General features: G+C 30.3%; 1 protein-coding gene across 1 annotated transcript in view; it reads right to left on the minus strand.

The window, feature by feature from the left end:
• Positions 1-15,832, minus strand: part of LOC148313978 (transcription factor hamlet-like) — a 116,770-nt gene that overhangs the window by 20,849 nt on the left and 80,089 nt on the right. Inside the window, exon 5 of the mRNA XM_088262328.1 lies at positions 15,171-15,279. Within this exon, the coding sequence (XP_088118454.1) occupies positions 15,171-15,279 (109 nt within the window). The remainder of the gene's footprint in view (positions 1-15,170; positions 15,280-15,832) is intronic.

The following is a 15,832-nucleotide window of genomic DNA, read 5'->3' on the forward strand; positions in this document are numbered from 1 at the left end:
GTGTGGGGCTCTATTTTCTCTACCCATATGAAGAAGCGGAAAATGTTTAGTCAGTTTAGTTCCTTTTTTTAAACTATCAGTATCAGGTGAATTGCGTTTATTATTGTAAAACAAAAACTTTTTTTTATAATATACTTTTTATATTATTTATTTTTTATTCAACATTATAAAATATTTGACGATATTCAAGTGTTTGATATACTCGATCGTGCCATGTTTTTCTCGGTTTCCTCTGCTATGTTACCAAACCACATTTACCTCATAAATTTTTTGAACTACTTTCTTCTCTCATTCATTTTTTTTTCAACTCATTATTTAAAAATATCTACGTATTCATACACCATGCGGATGGGTACTAAACTTGATAAAAACGATCCAATGCCTGTATTTATCACGTACCTCATCCTTCCGTGCTTTCTGCAATTATATTTCAAAATCCCTTTCAGCCTCATTATTTCATGCATGTTTAATAAATCAGGTCAAAAAAGCACTCTACTTGCGTGCAGTACTCCACTCTTCATTATCTGTCAATGTGTTTTTTTTTTATCGTAAAAAAATCGATCATAAAATAGATAGGTTTTTCAGAATTCCGGACACAATTTTTCCTTGTAACAACAAGTTCAAATTTGGGTAGTGCGGCTACCAATCATGGGTAAAATGGTGAATATTACACGTGTATAAAGTGATCACTTATGGTAAACTAGCCTATGATAAGTCGTAAAACATACAAGTACACAGTTGCTTAAATAATACAGCAGTAATTTGTAATTTTTGTTTTTTTTTTAATGTTCAAGCACTATCTACCTTCTGATTGCAAACAGCTATATAAGGTATCAAATGTTTTGACAAATATCACTGGTCTGTTTTTGTTTGTTGGGAAGATATAGCTTTTTAGCAATAAGCCCGCCAATGTACATATTTCTTTTCTGTACATGAAGTTTCAATAATTACGTCTTAAATCCTGTAAATATCCTGATTTCTATATTCTTCTTCAACTATGTTTATATCGCTCACTCCTTACAACAACGTCATATGTATATCAAAAACTTGATTTTTCAGGAGATCGTTTTTAAAGTTTAAAAATACAATATAATGTATTAAAAATAAATATCAAGCCACTAATTAAACTTTTTATTTTGCAACAGATCTTTATAGGTAAAACCTGAACTTTTTTCTCCATTTGAAAAATATTAAGTATATTTAAAAAAATAATTAAACAATACCATTTCTTCAAAATGCAAAAATAACACTTTCTGCCCTGTAGTGGGTAAATATTAAGTTAAAATAATGCCGCTTTTGTTAGGATATAGTACATTTTTGGGCATTCCGAAAATATACACAAATGATAATTGACGATTTTTGATATATGACGGTGTTGAAAGGAGTGAGCAATATGTCAAAATGCAAAACTTTTTCTTCCACATCACTCGTTGAATCAAATGGAGCATCATAAACGAGACACGAATTCTTGTACTGAAAGTTGTCTGTTATCAGAAAGTAATCAATTAAGTGATTTATGTATTCCGTATAACGTGCGCTATACATTTTATCGATGTCATCGAAGAACGCTTCCGTTCTTAGAAACAGCGTCTCACTCACTGATAATTATTCATGTTTATTGTCAAATAAATTTTATATCGAATACATCAGAGGTTCTCAACAATTTCTTCTCGCGTACCACTTCGACAAAGACCTCAAACTTAAGGGAATGATAAACAAAACAAAATTTTGACATCTCGACCTAGATGACGTTCATTGTAAGGAATACTAGGATAAGAGCGTGATCCTTTTATTTAGATGTATGGAAGATCCTGACCGGATTATTTTAAATACTAGGAGACAGGATATATATGTACAATGGAACCTATTATAACGAGTAATTCGTATAACGAGCAAAAAAAATGCTCCCTTAACGAGCGACATTTCGCATGAGTTACGGAGAAAGGGCAAGTTTTTTTTTTCACATTAACATGTGAGCTGGAACTTCAGTCACGCCAATCAAAAAATGTTTCGTTCAACGAGAATTTCGCTCAACGAGTAAGATTCTGGAACAAATTATCCTCGTTATGAGAGGTTCCACTAACCGCGTCACGCGTTCGATTCCTGCCAATATCAAAATGAAATTCAATATCAGAACGATTTATTTTCAGTTGATCTGGGTGTTTGTGGTGTATATTTCACATTTACCTTCCCTACCCTTACTATCCTACCTGTAGGACAAACCTCTAAAAGTAGAGACTTAGGCGGATTATTTCTTTAGAAAAAACAACATTTTAATCTCTTGAAAAATAATATAAATTTTAGGCGATCGTCGTTAAAATAAGGAACGTGTCCGAATACTAATTAATTCAATTCAGGATAAGATTTATTACCCGTCTTTTTAAAAGAAGACAAGTTTGACTTTTTGATTGCTATTTTTTTATGATTTTTTGCAGAACAATAAATGTTTTATTTAACGACAGTGATCTGTAAATATGACAATAGTTTCGAGAACTACAGATGCTCTTATCCAGGAGAAAACAATAACTTATTTTGTACTTTAAGTTTGTATTTTCACCTGCTGAAAACATCATCATCTATTTCTCAAAACTAGTCGTGGTTGTTTTAATAAACTCAAAAAATGCTATTATACAAGTGATTTATTTTGATATATTCGAATCATGTTATTTTACAAAGTAAATGCCAAATCCATAAATAATAGTAGCAATCGTACAGCTAGTAGCACAGTTCTATTTTTTTTAAATAAAAACTTTGATATATGGTCTTATGAACAAGAAAATACGGTTTTTCAAAATTTGACCATAGAATTTTGTCGTATTAACTTAAAAATCTTTGTCTTTTAATAAGAATATAAAAATATGGTCTTATTAAATTGAAAAATGTTTTTTTCAATAAGCAAATAAAAATATTCTTCGAACCCTTATCTGCACCCCGATGGTGCATAGGGCACTGCATCATATACACGCAGCGTTATCTTGATCGTTAACACTTGAAGGATAGGTGGTCAGGCCTCAGGCTTCAGGTACCAGTCCAGTAATATTAAATAAATATTAGAGTGAAAAAATCAATTATTTTTATTTGACACCGCCCCTCCCTCGGAATCGAACACGGGTTATTTAAAACGGTAGCCGAGCATGCTGACCATTACACTAGAGAGGCGGACAAAATATATGGTCTTATAAAATTGAAAATGTGGTGTTTCAAAATAAAAATATAAAAATGTGGTTTTATGAACTCAAAAATATGGTTTTTCATAATGAGAACATAAAAATATGGTATTTTGAACTTAATAATATCGTTTTCAAAATAAAAATCTTAAAATATGGTCGGATTTCTTTTGATTTCAGGCGCGTTTATTAAATAAGGTTGTGACAAGGTGAAAAAGTACTTAATTTTATATCTCATTACACCAAATATGTCCAAACAACATTTACTGATGAGAGAAATTCATAAAATTGATGATATTTTAATCCACATAATATCTGACTCCATTTTCGGAACTGGTTTAATAGGTTTGCAAAAAATGAATCAATATAAATCAATGTTTGCAGAATTATTTGCGTTAATCGAGTATAATTTGTTATTATGGATTCCAATTAAATCGTTCCGTAAATGCTACGAATATCTCGTCCGGACGGAATTTGTGCAATACATTACAACTCGTATAAATTGCAATTATCTATGCAAATTTGAAATGTCACAAGTTAGATAATCATAGTGCGTTTCTAAGAAGGTGAACTACTCGCAATTTAACCGGAACATCATTAAAAATAAAATAAAATAAATATCAGTGACTTTTCACTGTAATATTTATTTCAATATGCAACATTTTGAGTGTGCCTAAATACTTATTCACATATCTGGATTATCTCCAATTAAAAGATTTAATTTTTTTTAAATATTTTTTTGACATCTTATCAAAAATAAAGAAGAATATGGATTCGGACCTCACATGCTAATAAAAGAGTTTCTACTCAATAAAAAAGCTTCTTTTCATCTCACCAATAGATGTCTCTAGTGAAGTTCTAGTGATTCAAGAACAGTGTTTCAAAATTGGATCATACATATAGAACTCCCAAGAATTTGAGTATTGTGGTTGTCAATAATGGGTAGTATTGGTGAATGTTACATGTGTGTAAAGCGATCATTTATACCAGCCTATGACGGTCGTCAGTCCCGTAAATGCTTGCACTTCCATATTCTTCTACATCTTTGATGAGATTTAAAAAAAAAAAATGTTTTAATATAAATTAATCATTATTTATTATATATTTATCCTGGACTGGTACTCAAAGCAAAGGATTGAACACCTTGCCTTCGTTAAGTAACGAACAATACATTATCATTTCGATTAAGTGCCGTATGCACCATTGGATGCGGATAAAATTTATTTAAAAAAAAACACTTTCATCCATCTGTTTGAGACGAACCTTTCAGATATTTCCAGAAGAAACGATAAGTCTTGAAAAGCTTATGGTCGTGGAAGTGGTCGAAGAAAGAAGAAGAAGAGGAAGATTCCTACTAGATGAACTGACTAAATCTGGGCTGCCACAAAATCATCAGTGGTTGGAGAAATGCGGATGACTGTTTTTCGGAAGAGATGGAGGACAACTACATGTGTAGAATGTTTTGAGGTCATGTGAGAGGAATATTATGACCCTTAGCAATAAAGACAACAACCCAGAAGAATTTTTAGTCATAGGTACATGGTTGTTTGGTGTTCCTCCTCAAGACTTTGGGTTTGGGGGTGGGTATAGAGTGTGGAAGGTTGGCCAGTCGGTGCAGATGGTTACCTTATGTGTTTGGGGTCCCCTAGTAGGGTTTTTAACTTTCCTGATATAAGAATATGGTGGTGGATTGTACACACTAGTAAGTATTAACTTACATGCCCCGCTGACAGCGATAGGGACTTTGAAATCATAAGTAATCACTTTTGTATCTTTAACCGCGAAAACCATTTCATGATTGATTATGTACCGATATTAGAATGAAAAAGAAAAGAAAGCTTTTTCAATGGATAATAAAAATTATAAAAATATTTTTAATTAATAATAAAAACCAAGAGTTTCTTTACAGGACCTGGGAATATAGTGGGAGCTTTCTGAGTCATAGGTACAAATCTTAAGAAAGCTTACGCATTATACAATGCGAAGGCAATAAATCTCGTCCTGTATAATATCATCGTCCATAAGAAACTAGGATTGGATCAGATTCGATATTGTGTGAATGTTGGCGTTGCCGCTTTCACTCAACAGTATGAACACAGCATAGATCTAACTGTTAATAGATTAATACAATAAATTCGAAATATATATCACATCCCAATTTGATATCAGATTAAAAGGAATCACATGTAATCCGGAAGGAATTAAATGAAAACATCCTACAACAAAAAACAATTGGTATTGTAGGTGTCGGCATAACGTTAGTGTTTATATACAACATACATGCATTATTGGACTTTATGTTTATTCGTTCATACGTTATTTTGTTCGGCTTTATTACCAGGGGCGTGCATTCCATATAGGCAGAAAAGCAGTGCCTATCTTAACTTACCCGCGTGATATACAAAAACGTAACCAGTACCTACCCTACCTTACTAAGTAGTACCTAGCTTCCTTTACTATTTACCTCTACTCCCTACTCTAGTTAGTAGTACCAGCTTACCTTACCTCTAATGTCTACCCTAATTTATTCTCTGTGCACTGTTTATTACATATATATTTTTGTAAGATTTACAAAATGTCGTTTTCTAATGAATATCTTCATTCATCATTGTAAACCCGTCAAAGCTTTTTATCGCGATAATTACTACAACTATGGATTTATATTTTTAAAAAATCACAATTTAAAGCATTTTATAATAAAAGCCGAGTCCATAAAGAGCGTTTTATATATGTTTTCATATTTATTTGACGCTTTTTCACGTCGTGTCTTCAAGTAAGAAAGTTGAGTAAAAATGAGTTGAATCCACAAATAACGCAAGGGAAAAATCGCAGGTGTCACTAATGTGAAAACCGGCACTATGGTAGAACTGTCAATACGCGGATATTGTGTTTCTAAAACATTTATAAATAACATTAAAAATACTCAATAATCCTCTATGTATTATAATTCTTGCTTTTAAATAATGTATGAATATTAATAATAGTCTGGGCATTCATAGATCTTTTCTTACTGAAAAGTGATCCCTTTACATACCGTAAACATTAACCATGCTTCTAACTAAGTAACTAACAAACTAACCATAACACCGCTTTGCCGCAAGGGTAATCAGAGAGAATTGAACACCATATTCACCATGCTTCTTCTAACCTTTATCCGCACTAAATGGTGCATAAGGCTCATAGAATCAGTTAAAGTCGTAGACTTACAAGCCTAAGGTATATGGTTCAGCCTGATTCTGCTACAATTTGAAGTCATTTTATATCACCTGACTATTAAGAACTGTGTAAACAGTACATTTTTTTAATCATCAAAGCGTGTATGAATTTAAAAAAATTCTAAACTAAAAAGTCGAAAACACCTTCGAAATTTATTTCATATTTCTTATTCTAATCCTTATCCGCACCCAGTAGTGCATATGGTACCGCATCGTATTGACGCAGCATTATCTTGATCGTTACTTACATGAAGGCAAGGTGATCAATCCTGTGTCCCGGGTAAAATTAAATATATATTAGAGTGTAAAATCACTAACATTTATTTTTAATCTCCCTGTGAATCGAATCCGGGATCTCCAGCACGGTAGAGAGCACGCTAACCATAACACCACGGAGGCGGATATATTGATAGTTATTTTAAGTGGTTTTTTTATGTGCGGTTTGAGAAGCTTTGGAAATAGATGTTACATTTCGATGATACCATTTTCCGCCCCACAAATAAAATAGTACTAACATTATTGGAAAACAAAACTGATTATCTTTAGTGATGGGTCCGATCAACTTGATAGTTGTAGATTATAGGGTGAATCGTTAAACTTTTCCACCCTTAAGTATTCCTCTTGACGCCACAAAGGCCATTAACAGATAATACAAAAGCTTTTTTTAATGAAAATTCATAACAAACAATATTTAATTTTAAATATTTATATGTAAATATTTATTATGTAAATAAAACAGTAACCGATTCAATACTTAATAAAAATATAATATAAATCTACTAATCCAATTAAAGTATCTTTAAAATTATCCACACCCCGATGGTGCATAGGGCACTGCATCATATAAACGCAGTGTTATCTTGATCGTTAACACATGAAGGAAGAGTAATCAGCCCTCCGCATCAGGTACCAGACCAGGGTAATATTGAATAAATATTAGAGTAAAAAAATCACTAATATTTATTTTCACCCCCCCTGGGAATCGAACACGGGACCTCCAGCACGGTAGCCGAGCGTGCTGACCATTGCACTACGGAAGCGGACAAAGGAATTTAGATATTTTAATAAATCAGTTGATTATGTTAATGTAATTCATAACGTAAAATAATTAAGAAGCATTTTAAAAACATGAAAAGATCACTAGTTTTGTGCAAAGTTAGTTTTTTTTTTTAAAAACTTGTTATATGTTCAAGTCTTTTAGGTCTCGTGTGAAAAAAATAGATTTATGCTAGAATTGAAAATTAATGCAACAGATAAAATAATTAACTGACGACGAGTTCAATCTATGAGTAACCGAAATGAATTAAAGTATATACAAAGGTAAACGCTTCAAGAGTAGTAATTTTGTAAAGATCCTTTGATTTGATAAGGGGTTGTTAATAAATAATGTCATCACTTTGAATAATAAGGGATGTCGCTGATTTTTTAAATGATAGTCATCGGGGTGAGATATCGTGAGGCCAATGTAAGTACCATGACACGAACGCTTTCATTTCAAATATTATGAATACCACTATGAACATAACATGTCTTTATACATACACGTAAGAGTAAGTATGCCATGAAACATAAATATATATATATATATATATATATATATATATATATATATATATATATATATATATATATATATATATATATATATATATATATATATATATATATATATATATATATATATATATATATATATATATATATATATATATATATATATATATATATATATATAATTAAGAAAGGTGTGTTGAGATGGTTTGGACAAGTAGAACGAATGAGTGAGGAAAGAACGATAAAACAAATTTGTGAGGCGAATGTTAGCGGGAAAAGAAGCAGAGGAAGACCGAAAAAAACATGGCACGATCAGTAATGCCAAATACTTGAAAGTGGTCAGGTTAGGAGTCGTAACAATCGGCGGGTATGTATGAGGAGATGCATGAACGTGGAAGAGGCGAAGAATGTTTGCAAGGACAGAGTGATGTGGCGCTCTATTCTCTCCGCCTACCCCTGTGGGGAAGCAGCGTGATGGTTAGTTAGTTAGTTAGGTTTATAAATATAAACATATATATAAATATATATATATTTATATATATATATATATATATATATATATATATATATATATATATATATATATATATATATATATATATATATATATATATATAAATATATATATATGTATATACATATATATATATATATATATATATATATATATATATATATATATATATATATATATATATATATATATATATATATATATATATATATATATATATATATATATATATATATATATATATAAATATATATATAGGTCCATTTCTCCGTACAACGTAGGACGACACCACGTGATATTTGTGGAACAATATTAATATGGATATAGTTTTCGCAATATTTTTTTAAAATTGTTATTAATTAGTTTATTTTTGTACTCGGTTCTTTGAAATAAACTACTTTTTTACTGTCTGACATTTAATTAACAATGTACCAGTGATTTATGGTAATATTTTATTTTTAAATTATTAAACTAATTTAGGCCAGATATGATCAACCTTTTTTAATATATTTTTAAAAAACATTTCTTCGCGTTTATTAATGTATCATGCGAAATATCTGTATTTTACGCTTGTTTTATGTGATTTTGTTATGTTTTTATCGTCGAATCTAAAGATTTATTGTGCGAGAAGGGATTAAGTATTTCTTAAAACGCAAATTAGTTATTAAAATCCTTAACATTGAACGCATGAATTATAAAAGAGGTGTTCTTTCATGACGTTAATTGCACCCTTTCCAAAGGGGAAGAAACTTTGGTATAATTCTTATGAGATGATTAAAGACTGGTGTAATAGTCAAAGGAATACGTTTTTTGACATCTCAACATAGACGAAGAAGAATATGGAAGTCTGGGCATTTACGAGGCTTACGACCGTCATAGGCAATTCTACACATGATTGACAAATAACACTACTCAAATACTATATATATATATGTAAATATATATATATATATACATATATATATATATATATATATATATATATATATATATATATATATATATATATATATATATATATATATATATATATATATATATATATATATATATATATATATATATATATATATATATATATATATATATATATATATATATATATATATATATATATATATATATATATATATATATATATATATATATATATATATATATATATATACATATAACTCAATCTCGAAACGTATTGGTTGAATCACTAGAATTTCACTACAGACATCTACTGGTGAGATGAAAGTATTTTTTTAAGCAGAAATTTTAAGTATTTTTCAATAAATTTTAAATAATAAGCTTTTATTTGTATAAATAATATAAAAAATACCGTCATAGGCTGGTTTACTAGCTTATGACGGTCGTAAGCCCCGTAAATGCCCAGACCTCCATATAGACCTTCATCTATGTTAAGATGTCAAAAATAATGTCATTTTTGATGTTATAATAACTAACAAGAATTTATCACATCACATATATTTTTTAAATCAAATATATACCATGTTTACATAAAAAAAAATAATTTATAGTATTATAACTTACAATAAATGGTCATTTTCATAAGCGAAATGATTGTCTTAAAAAAACTGAAGTTGTTTATATTAGAAAATAAAGTTCCTGATATTGAGATGATTAATTCTTGTTGGCATCAAAATTTCTAAACCAGTTTTTTTTAAATTAATTGCTTCATTTAATAAAAATGATAGATGCTTCATCTCACGTCGAAAAACTTATATATATAAATATGTATTATATATAACACGAAAGAATATTAGTGAACACAATAATATTTTTAATTTTAAATTTCACTTGGTAAATACAACTTTTGATTAATTTATATTGTGACACGTGTTTCGGTGCATCCCTCCCATTTTCAACGTCCAAAGGACATAAATTTATATTTATCTTCACATACGGTGTTTGAAAATGATACGTAATGCGTAGAAACTTGTATCACAATACATTTTAAAAATAGTACTATTTACCAAATGAAATTTTAATATCAAAATATTTTTCAATAAAACTCTTATGAATGCTACGCCTTAAAAATTAAACAGAATAAATCTCAATAAAACGAATACTCTATTGGTTTTTAAATGTATTTGTCACAAAAATACACCGTGATACATCATCATTCGCCATAATTAAAAGCTGAATCACTGTTTTCCTTTTTCCATCGCTAATACGAGGTACCAACGAAAACCTAAAATATTTTGTAATTAAAAGCATTTTTAACTTTGTGTTGTGGTAATATAACACTCTCATTATCATCCATCGTTCACTTTGTGTAATATCACTATTTTAAGGTGGTAGATATTACACGAAGTGTACGATGAATGATAAATAGAGTGTTAGAAAACCTAAGATTCCACACATGTAACCCAATGTCCTTTCCATAAATTTGTTTCCTTAATCATAAAGTGATATATGTGCATATGAATATCAATCGAAGTATGTTGGTACGTGGATATTTGATTGCGCAGTTATCACACAAACATGTCAGGCAATATTTACCATCACGCTCCCATACAAAATGCATCGCATGGCTGACAAATCACAAGTGGACATCACATCCAAGGGAGGCTCTCAGGGAAAATTGCAAACTAACATGTCGCATGACATGACATGACACTATGGTATATATTATTGAATATATATATATATATATATATATATATATATATATATATATATATATATATATATATATATATATATATATATATATATATATATATATATATATATAAATATATATATATATATATATATATATATATATATATATATATATATATATATATATATATACATATATATATATATATACAATATATATATATATATATATATATATATATATATATATATATATATATATATATATATATATATATATATATATTCAATTCAATTCTAACCCTTATCTGCACCCCAATGGTGCTTAGGGCACTGCATTATACAAATACAGTGTTATCTTGATTGTTAGCACACAAAAGAAAAGGTGATCAGTCCTCCGCTGCAGGTGCAGGTCCAGGGTAATATTAAATAAATAATAGAGTGTAAAATCACTACAATACTACAATATTTATTTTCCCCCAACTCCCTGGGAATCGAAACGGTGACCTCCAGCACGATAGCTGCTCACGCTAACCTGCTAAGCTGCTCCACGGAGGCGGACAATTTTTTTGTTCAATAAAAATGGAAAATAAAATAACATATATAAATATGGTGCAATGATGTATGTGAAATTCGGCATTATCGTACGCTCACTCCTCCATGATTTTCAAAAATAAATCTAATTCGCATTATATTTTTATCATCGAATACATCAAACGCGTACCTAAGTTGTTACCCTTCGCCCATGGCTTCAGATTTTGAAATCAAGCACGCAAAGGATTTTTCAAGATTAATTTAATTATTACTTTCACTGGACATGCAAACTTGGGAGGTTTTATGTTATATTTATTATCAAATCGCTCATCGCTCCTACTAGCTAATACAATGCATAAATTCAAAATTCACACACTAGGAGAAAAAATCTAAGCTTTTTGAAAGACACTTTTTCGTTTTGTACCCTCATCTGAACCAAATGGTGAATAATAATAATAATAATAATAAAACCCTGACGTCGCCCACCTTATCAAGCTGATATACCTTGGGAGTATTAGAAGGAGGGGTAGGGAGATGAAAGAAAATTCTGCACAAAAAATATACTTAAATTAATTTAATTAAAAATATCAAAACTATATGAAAGCGACTTTAACTTAAACTAATCTTAAATTGCTATCTTAAATTAGCTTAAAATTAATTAATCCTATCTTAAATTAAACTTATTCTAACCTTTGGTGAAAAAGATGCGCCGTGATGCTGGGGTGAAAAAGCTGCGCCGTTGGATGCTGGGATGAGGTTCTTCTTATGACGGGTCTGCCGTGCGATGATTCTTGCTTCTTATTTTCTTCTTCTCCTAGTAGAGTTTCAGCTCTTAATTTGAAGGCTTATGACCCGGCGTGGGTCTGCTTTTGATACTCCGGATGAGTAACTCCCTTTTTTTTCTACCTTCATCTCTCCCTGCGTAGAGCTCCCGCTCTTCTCCTCACTTAAGTCTTAAAACCTGGTGTAGGTATGCTTCTTCTAACTGTCTTCTCCCGACTGCTCGATCCCCCCTGATCTCTCCCGACTGCTGCTTACAACTCCTCGATCCCACTGATTTCCCGAATGCTCCTTCCAACTCTTCTTCTTCTCTGTGTCTTCTGACTGACCAGCCGTCCGACTGGTCGATCTCCTCTTACGACTTACTCCCTCCAACTGATCCTTCCAATTGTTGGCTTCCAAGAGATGCGATCCCACTGATTTCTTCCCGTTATATTCGGTTTCTCTCCTTGAAGATCACGCCCTCGAAACCATTTTTCATTGGCTGACGGTGCGCTTGTATCCACCCCCAAAATTTTCAACGTCTAGACATCAATTAGCAATAATTTTATTTGCGCTATATCGTAAACAAATGCTTTTACTATAATCATAAAAACCGCCGGCAAATAATCCCTTTACAGGCCAGCGGGTTGGCGACAGTTTTTTTATGATTCAAACCTTTTAAATACATTTTAGTTTTACGACAGGTAAATTATAAAAGGTCGGAGCCATAAAAAATATTTGAGCGCACAGAAAAAAAAAATTTACCTAAGACTAATTAAATTAAACGATTGATAATTGATTATTTTTGCCAGGCTAGAGGAGAAACGTGGTTTCACCACGTCAACCCTTATCCGCACCCCAATGGTGCATAGGGCACTGTGTCTTATAAACGCAGTGTTATCGTGATCGTTTTACACATGAAGGAAAGGTGATCAGCCCTCCGCTTCAGGTACCAGTCCATGGTAATATTGAATAAATATTACAGTGAAAAAATCACTTATATTTATTTTTATCCCCCTTGGGAATCGAACCCGGGACCTCCAGAACGGTAGCCGAGCGTGCTGACCATTACACTACGGAGGCGGACAATGGTGAATAGGAGGGGGGCACAGAATCAATTTGATGCATTTTTTAGTTGATCGTTAGTAAGGATATCAGTATTTCGCTTCTGGTACCTATCTAGGGTAATGTGTAACAAATATAAGAGTTATGTTCTTCTTCTTCCTACCCTTATCTGCACCTTATTCATTATACAGCACCGCTTCAAATTGATTTAATATTAAAAAGATCGTTAATTCTATATACGTAAGGTGATCATTCTAACACGTAAGTTACCAGTCCAGAGTGATATAAATAAATGTTCATATTATTTTTTATGGAAGTCTGGGCATTAATGCCCAGACTTCCATATTTTTCTTCATCTTTGATGAGATGTCAAAAAATAATATGAAAAAAACTCCTGTAATTGGAGATAACCCAGATTTTGTGAACAAGTATTTGGACACACTCAAAATGTTGTAAATAAATGTTAGAGTGAGAAAAGACTCAAAATATTTATTTCGACCCCACTGGGAAATTAACCCGGAACATCCAGCATATTAGCCACATGTGCTATGCAGGCACTATGCAAGCAGACAGATAAAATATTGTTTAACAAAAGTATAATTGTTAGGCTTTCAAAAAAACAGAAAATCTTTATATTAAAAACCCAATTTCTTTTTAAATCATTGTCAAACCCTATTATTTTTTTTTGATCAAATATAAATAGTTGTGGGTAACGTTAGGATGTAATAAGCTTTGAGATTTTATTTTAAAACCATCTTATATATCCCTTAATTAATTTAAAATGTTTGTATCAATTTTGTATTCGTGAGTCAAGGATAGTTAGAATATTTTTTATTATTTTTTATCTAACGTCGACAAGAATTCATTACTTTGGCTAGTCAACGTGATATAGATCCAAAATTATTCATTAGCAATACGTCATTAAATTAATGAGAAAATCCAACATGAAATAAAATAATAAACAATAAATCTGACACGTTATTTTATATACCCGTATATTTACTCTTATAAATCAATCAGTGACTACAATTTACCATAGTTAATGTATAGATATACATAAATAAAGAAATTCTATTTATTTAATATTTAAAAAAATTGTTGTTGATTTATTTAGATATGTACAAGTACCTACTAGTTTTTTTTTTTTTTTTAAATTACTTATAATAATGTTATTCACTCGCAACCATCTTCTTTTTTACTAAGTATTTCCTTGTTTTTCTATTATTCTTATTATTTCCAACAATAACTAACGTTATGTTGATCGTTAATTGTATAATACATTCCGGGGTGAAATAAATATTATTAACATAAATATTGCAATGAAAAAATAATTGTATTTAAAATATAATGCTTAACAAATCGCTCATTCCTTTCAAGAACGTCATAAATAAAAAAAACCTGGTTTTTTCTCCATTTGAAAAATATTTAATATATTTTAAAAAATAATTAAACAATACCTTTTCTTCAAAATGCAAAAACAACACTTTCTGACCTGAAGCGGGTAATATTAGGTTAAAAATATCCCTTTTTTGCCAGGATAAAGTACATTTGCACAACTGAAAATTGACGATTTTTTGATTTATGACGTTCTTGAAAGGAGTGAGCGAAATACGTAAAATATTTATGTTTTGTTAAAATGCTATAAAAATGAAATTAATATGCCTAGTTTACTTCTCACAATACCAGGAGTACATGAACACTAAGAGAGAGTGTGATTAAATCAAAGAAAATATATGAACTTACTGGTCTATGTCTTGGAAGAGGTGATCGCACACAGAACAACGTAGGTCACTGGAATCTTCTGGCTCATCCTCTTCGCGGTCGTCTTCAACAGTACCACTGTGCTGAGATCCTGTTACATGAATAAAAAAATCCATATATAATAATTATTAAAGTAAAATCATAAAAAAATATCAATTATTTTACTAGGTGTAGATAATAAAAAAATTATAAAAAATAAACAAAAAAACGTCCACAAATTTCTTCATAAACATTTTATTCTAACAATATTTTGAGTGTGTCTAATCTCTGTTCACAAATCGGGGTTTTATCCACTTAGAAATTATATTTTTTATAACATTGATGTCACAACGTCACAAGGGAATTATTATGTCAATTAAAGGATACATTTATTTATATATACACTTTAGAAATATGGGCAGTGTGGTGGTTATTCATAGGTTGAATAATAATGTTACACTTTACAAAGTTATCACTAAAACTTTCCTATGACAGGTTGTTAGCCCTGTAAATACCCAGACTAACATATAATAATCTTCTTCATCTGATTTGAGATACCAACATATATAAAAATATTTCACGCATTAAATGGTACGGTTTGCACACAACACAAAAAACATCATAATTTTTTTTTTAAATAATAATAATATCATCAATTTAAATCA

The sequence above is a fragment of the Brachycentrus maculatus genome, unplaced genomic scaffold (assembly GCF_059751285.1).
Source record: "Brachycentrus maculatus isolate JH-2025_06_01 unplaced genomic scaffold, ASM5975128v1 h1tg000003l, whole genome shotgun sequence".
Classification (NCBI taxonomy): Eukaryota; Metazoa; Arthropoda; class Insecta; order Trichoptera; family Brachycentridae; genus Brachycentrus; species Brachycentrus maculatus.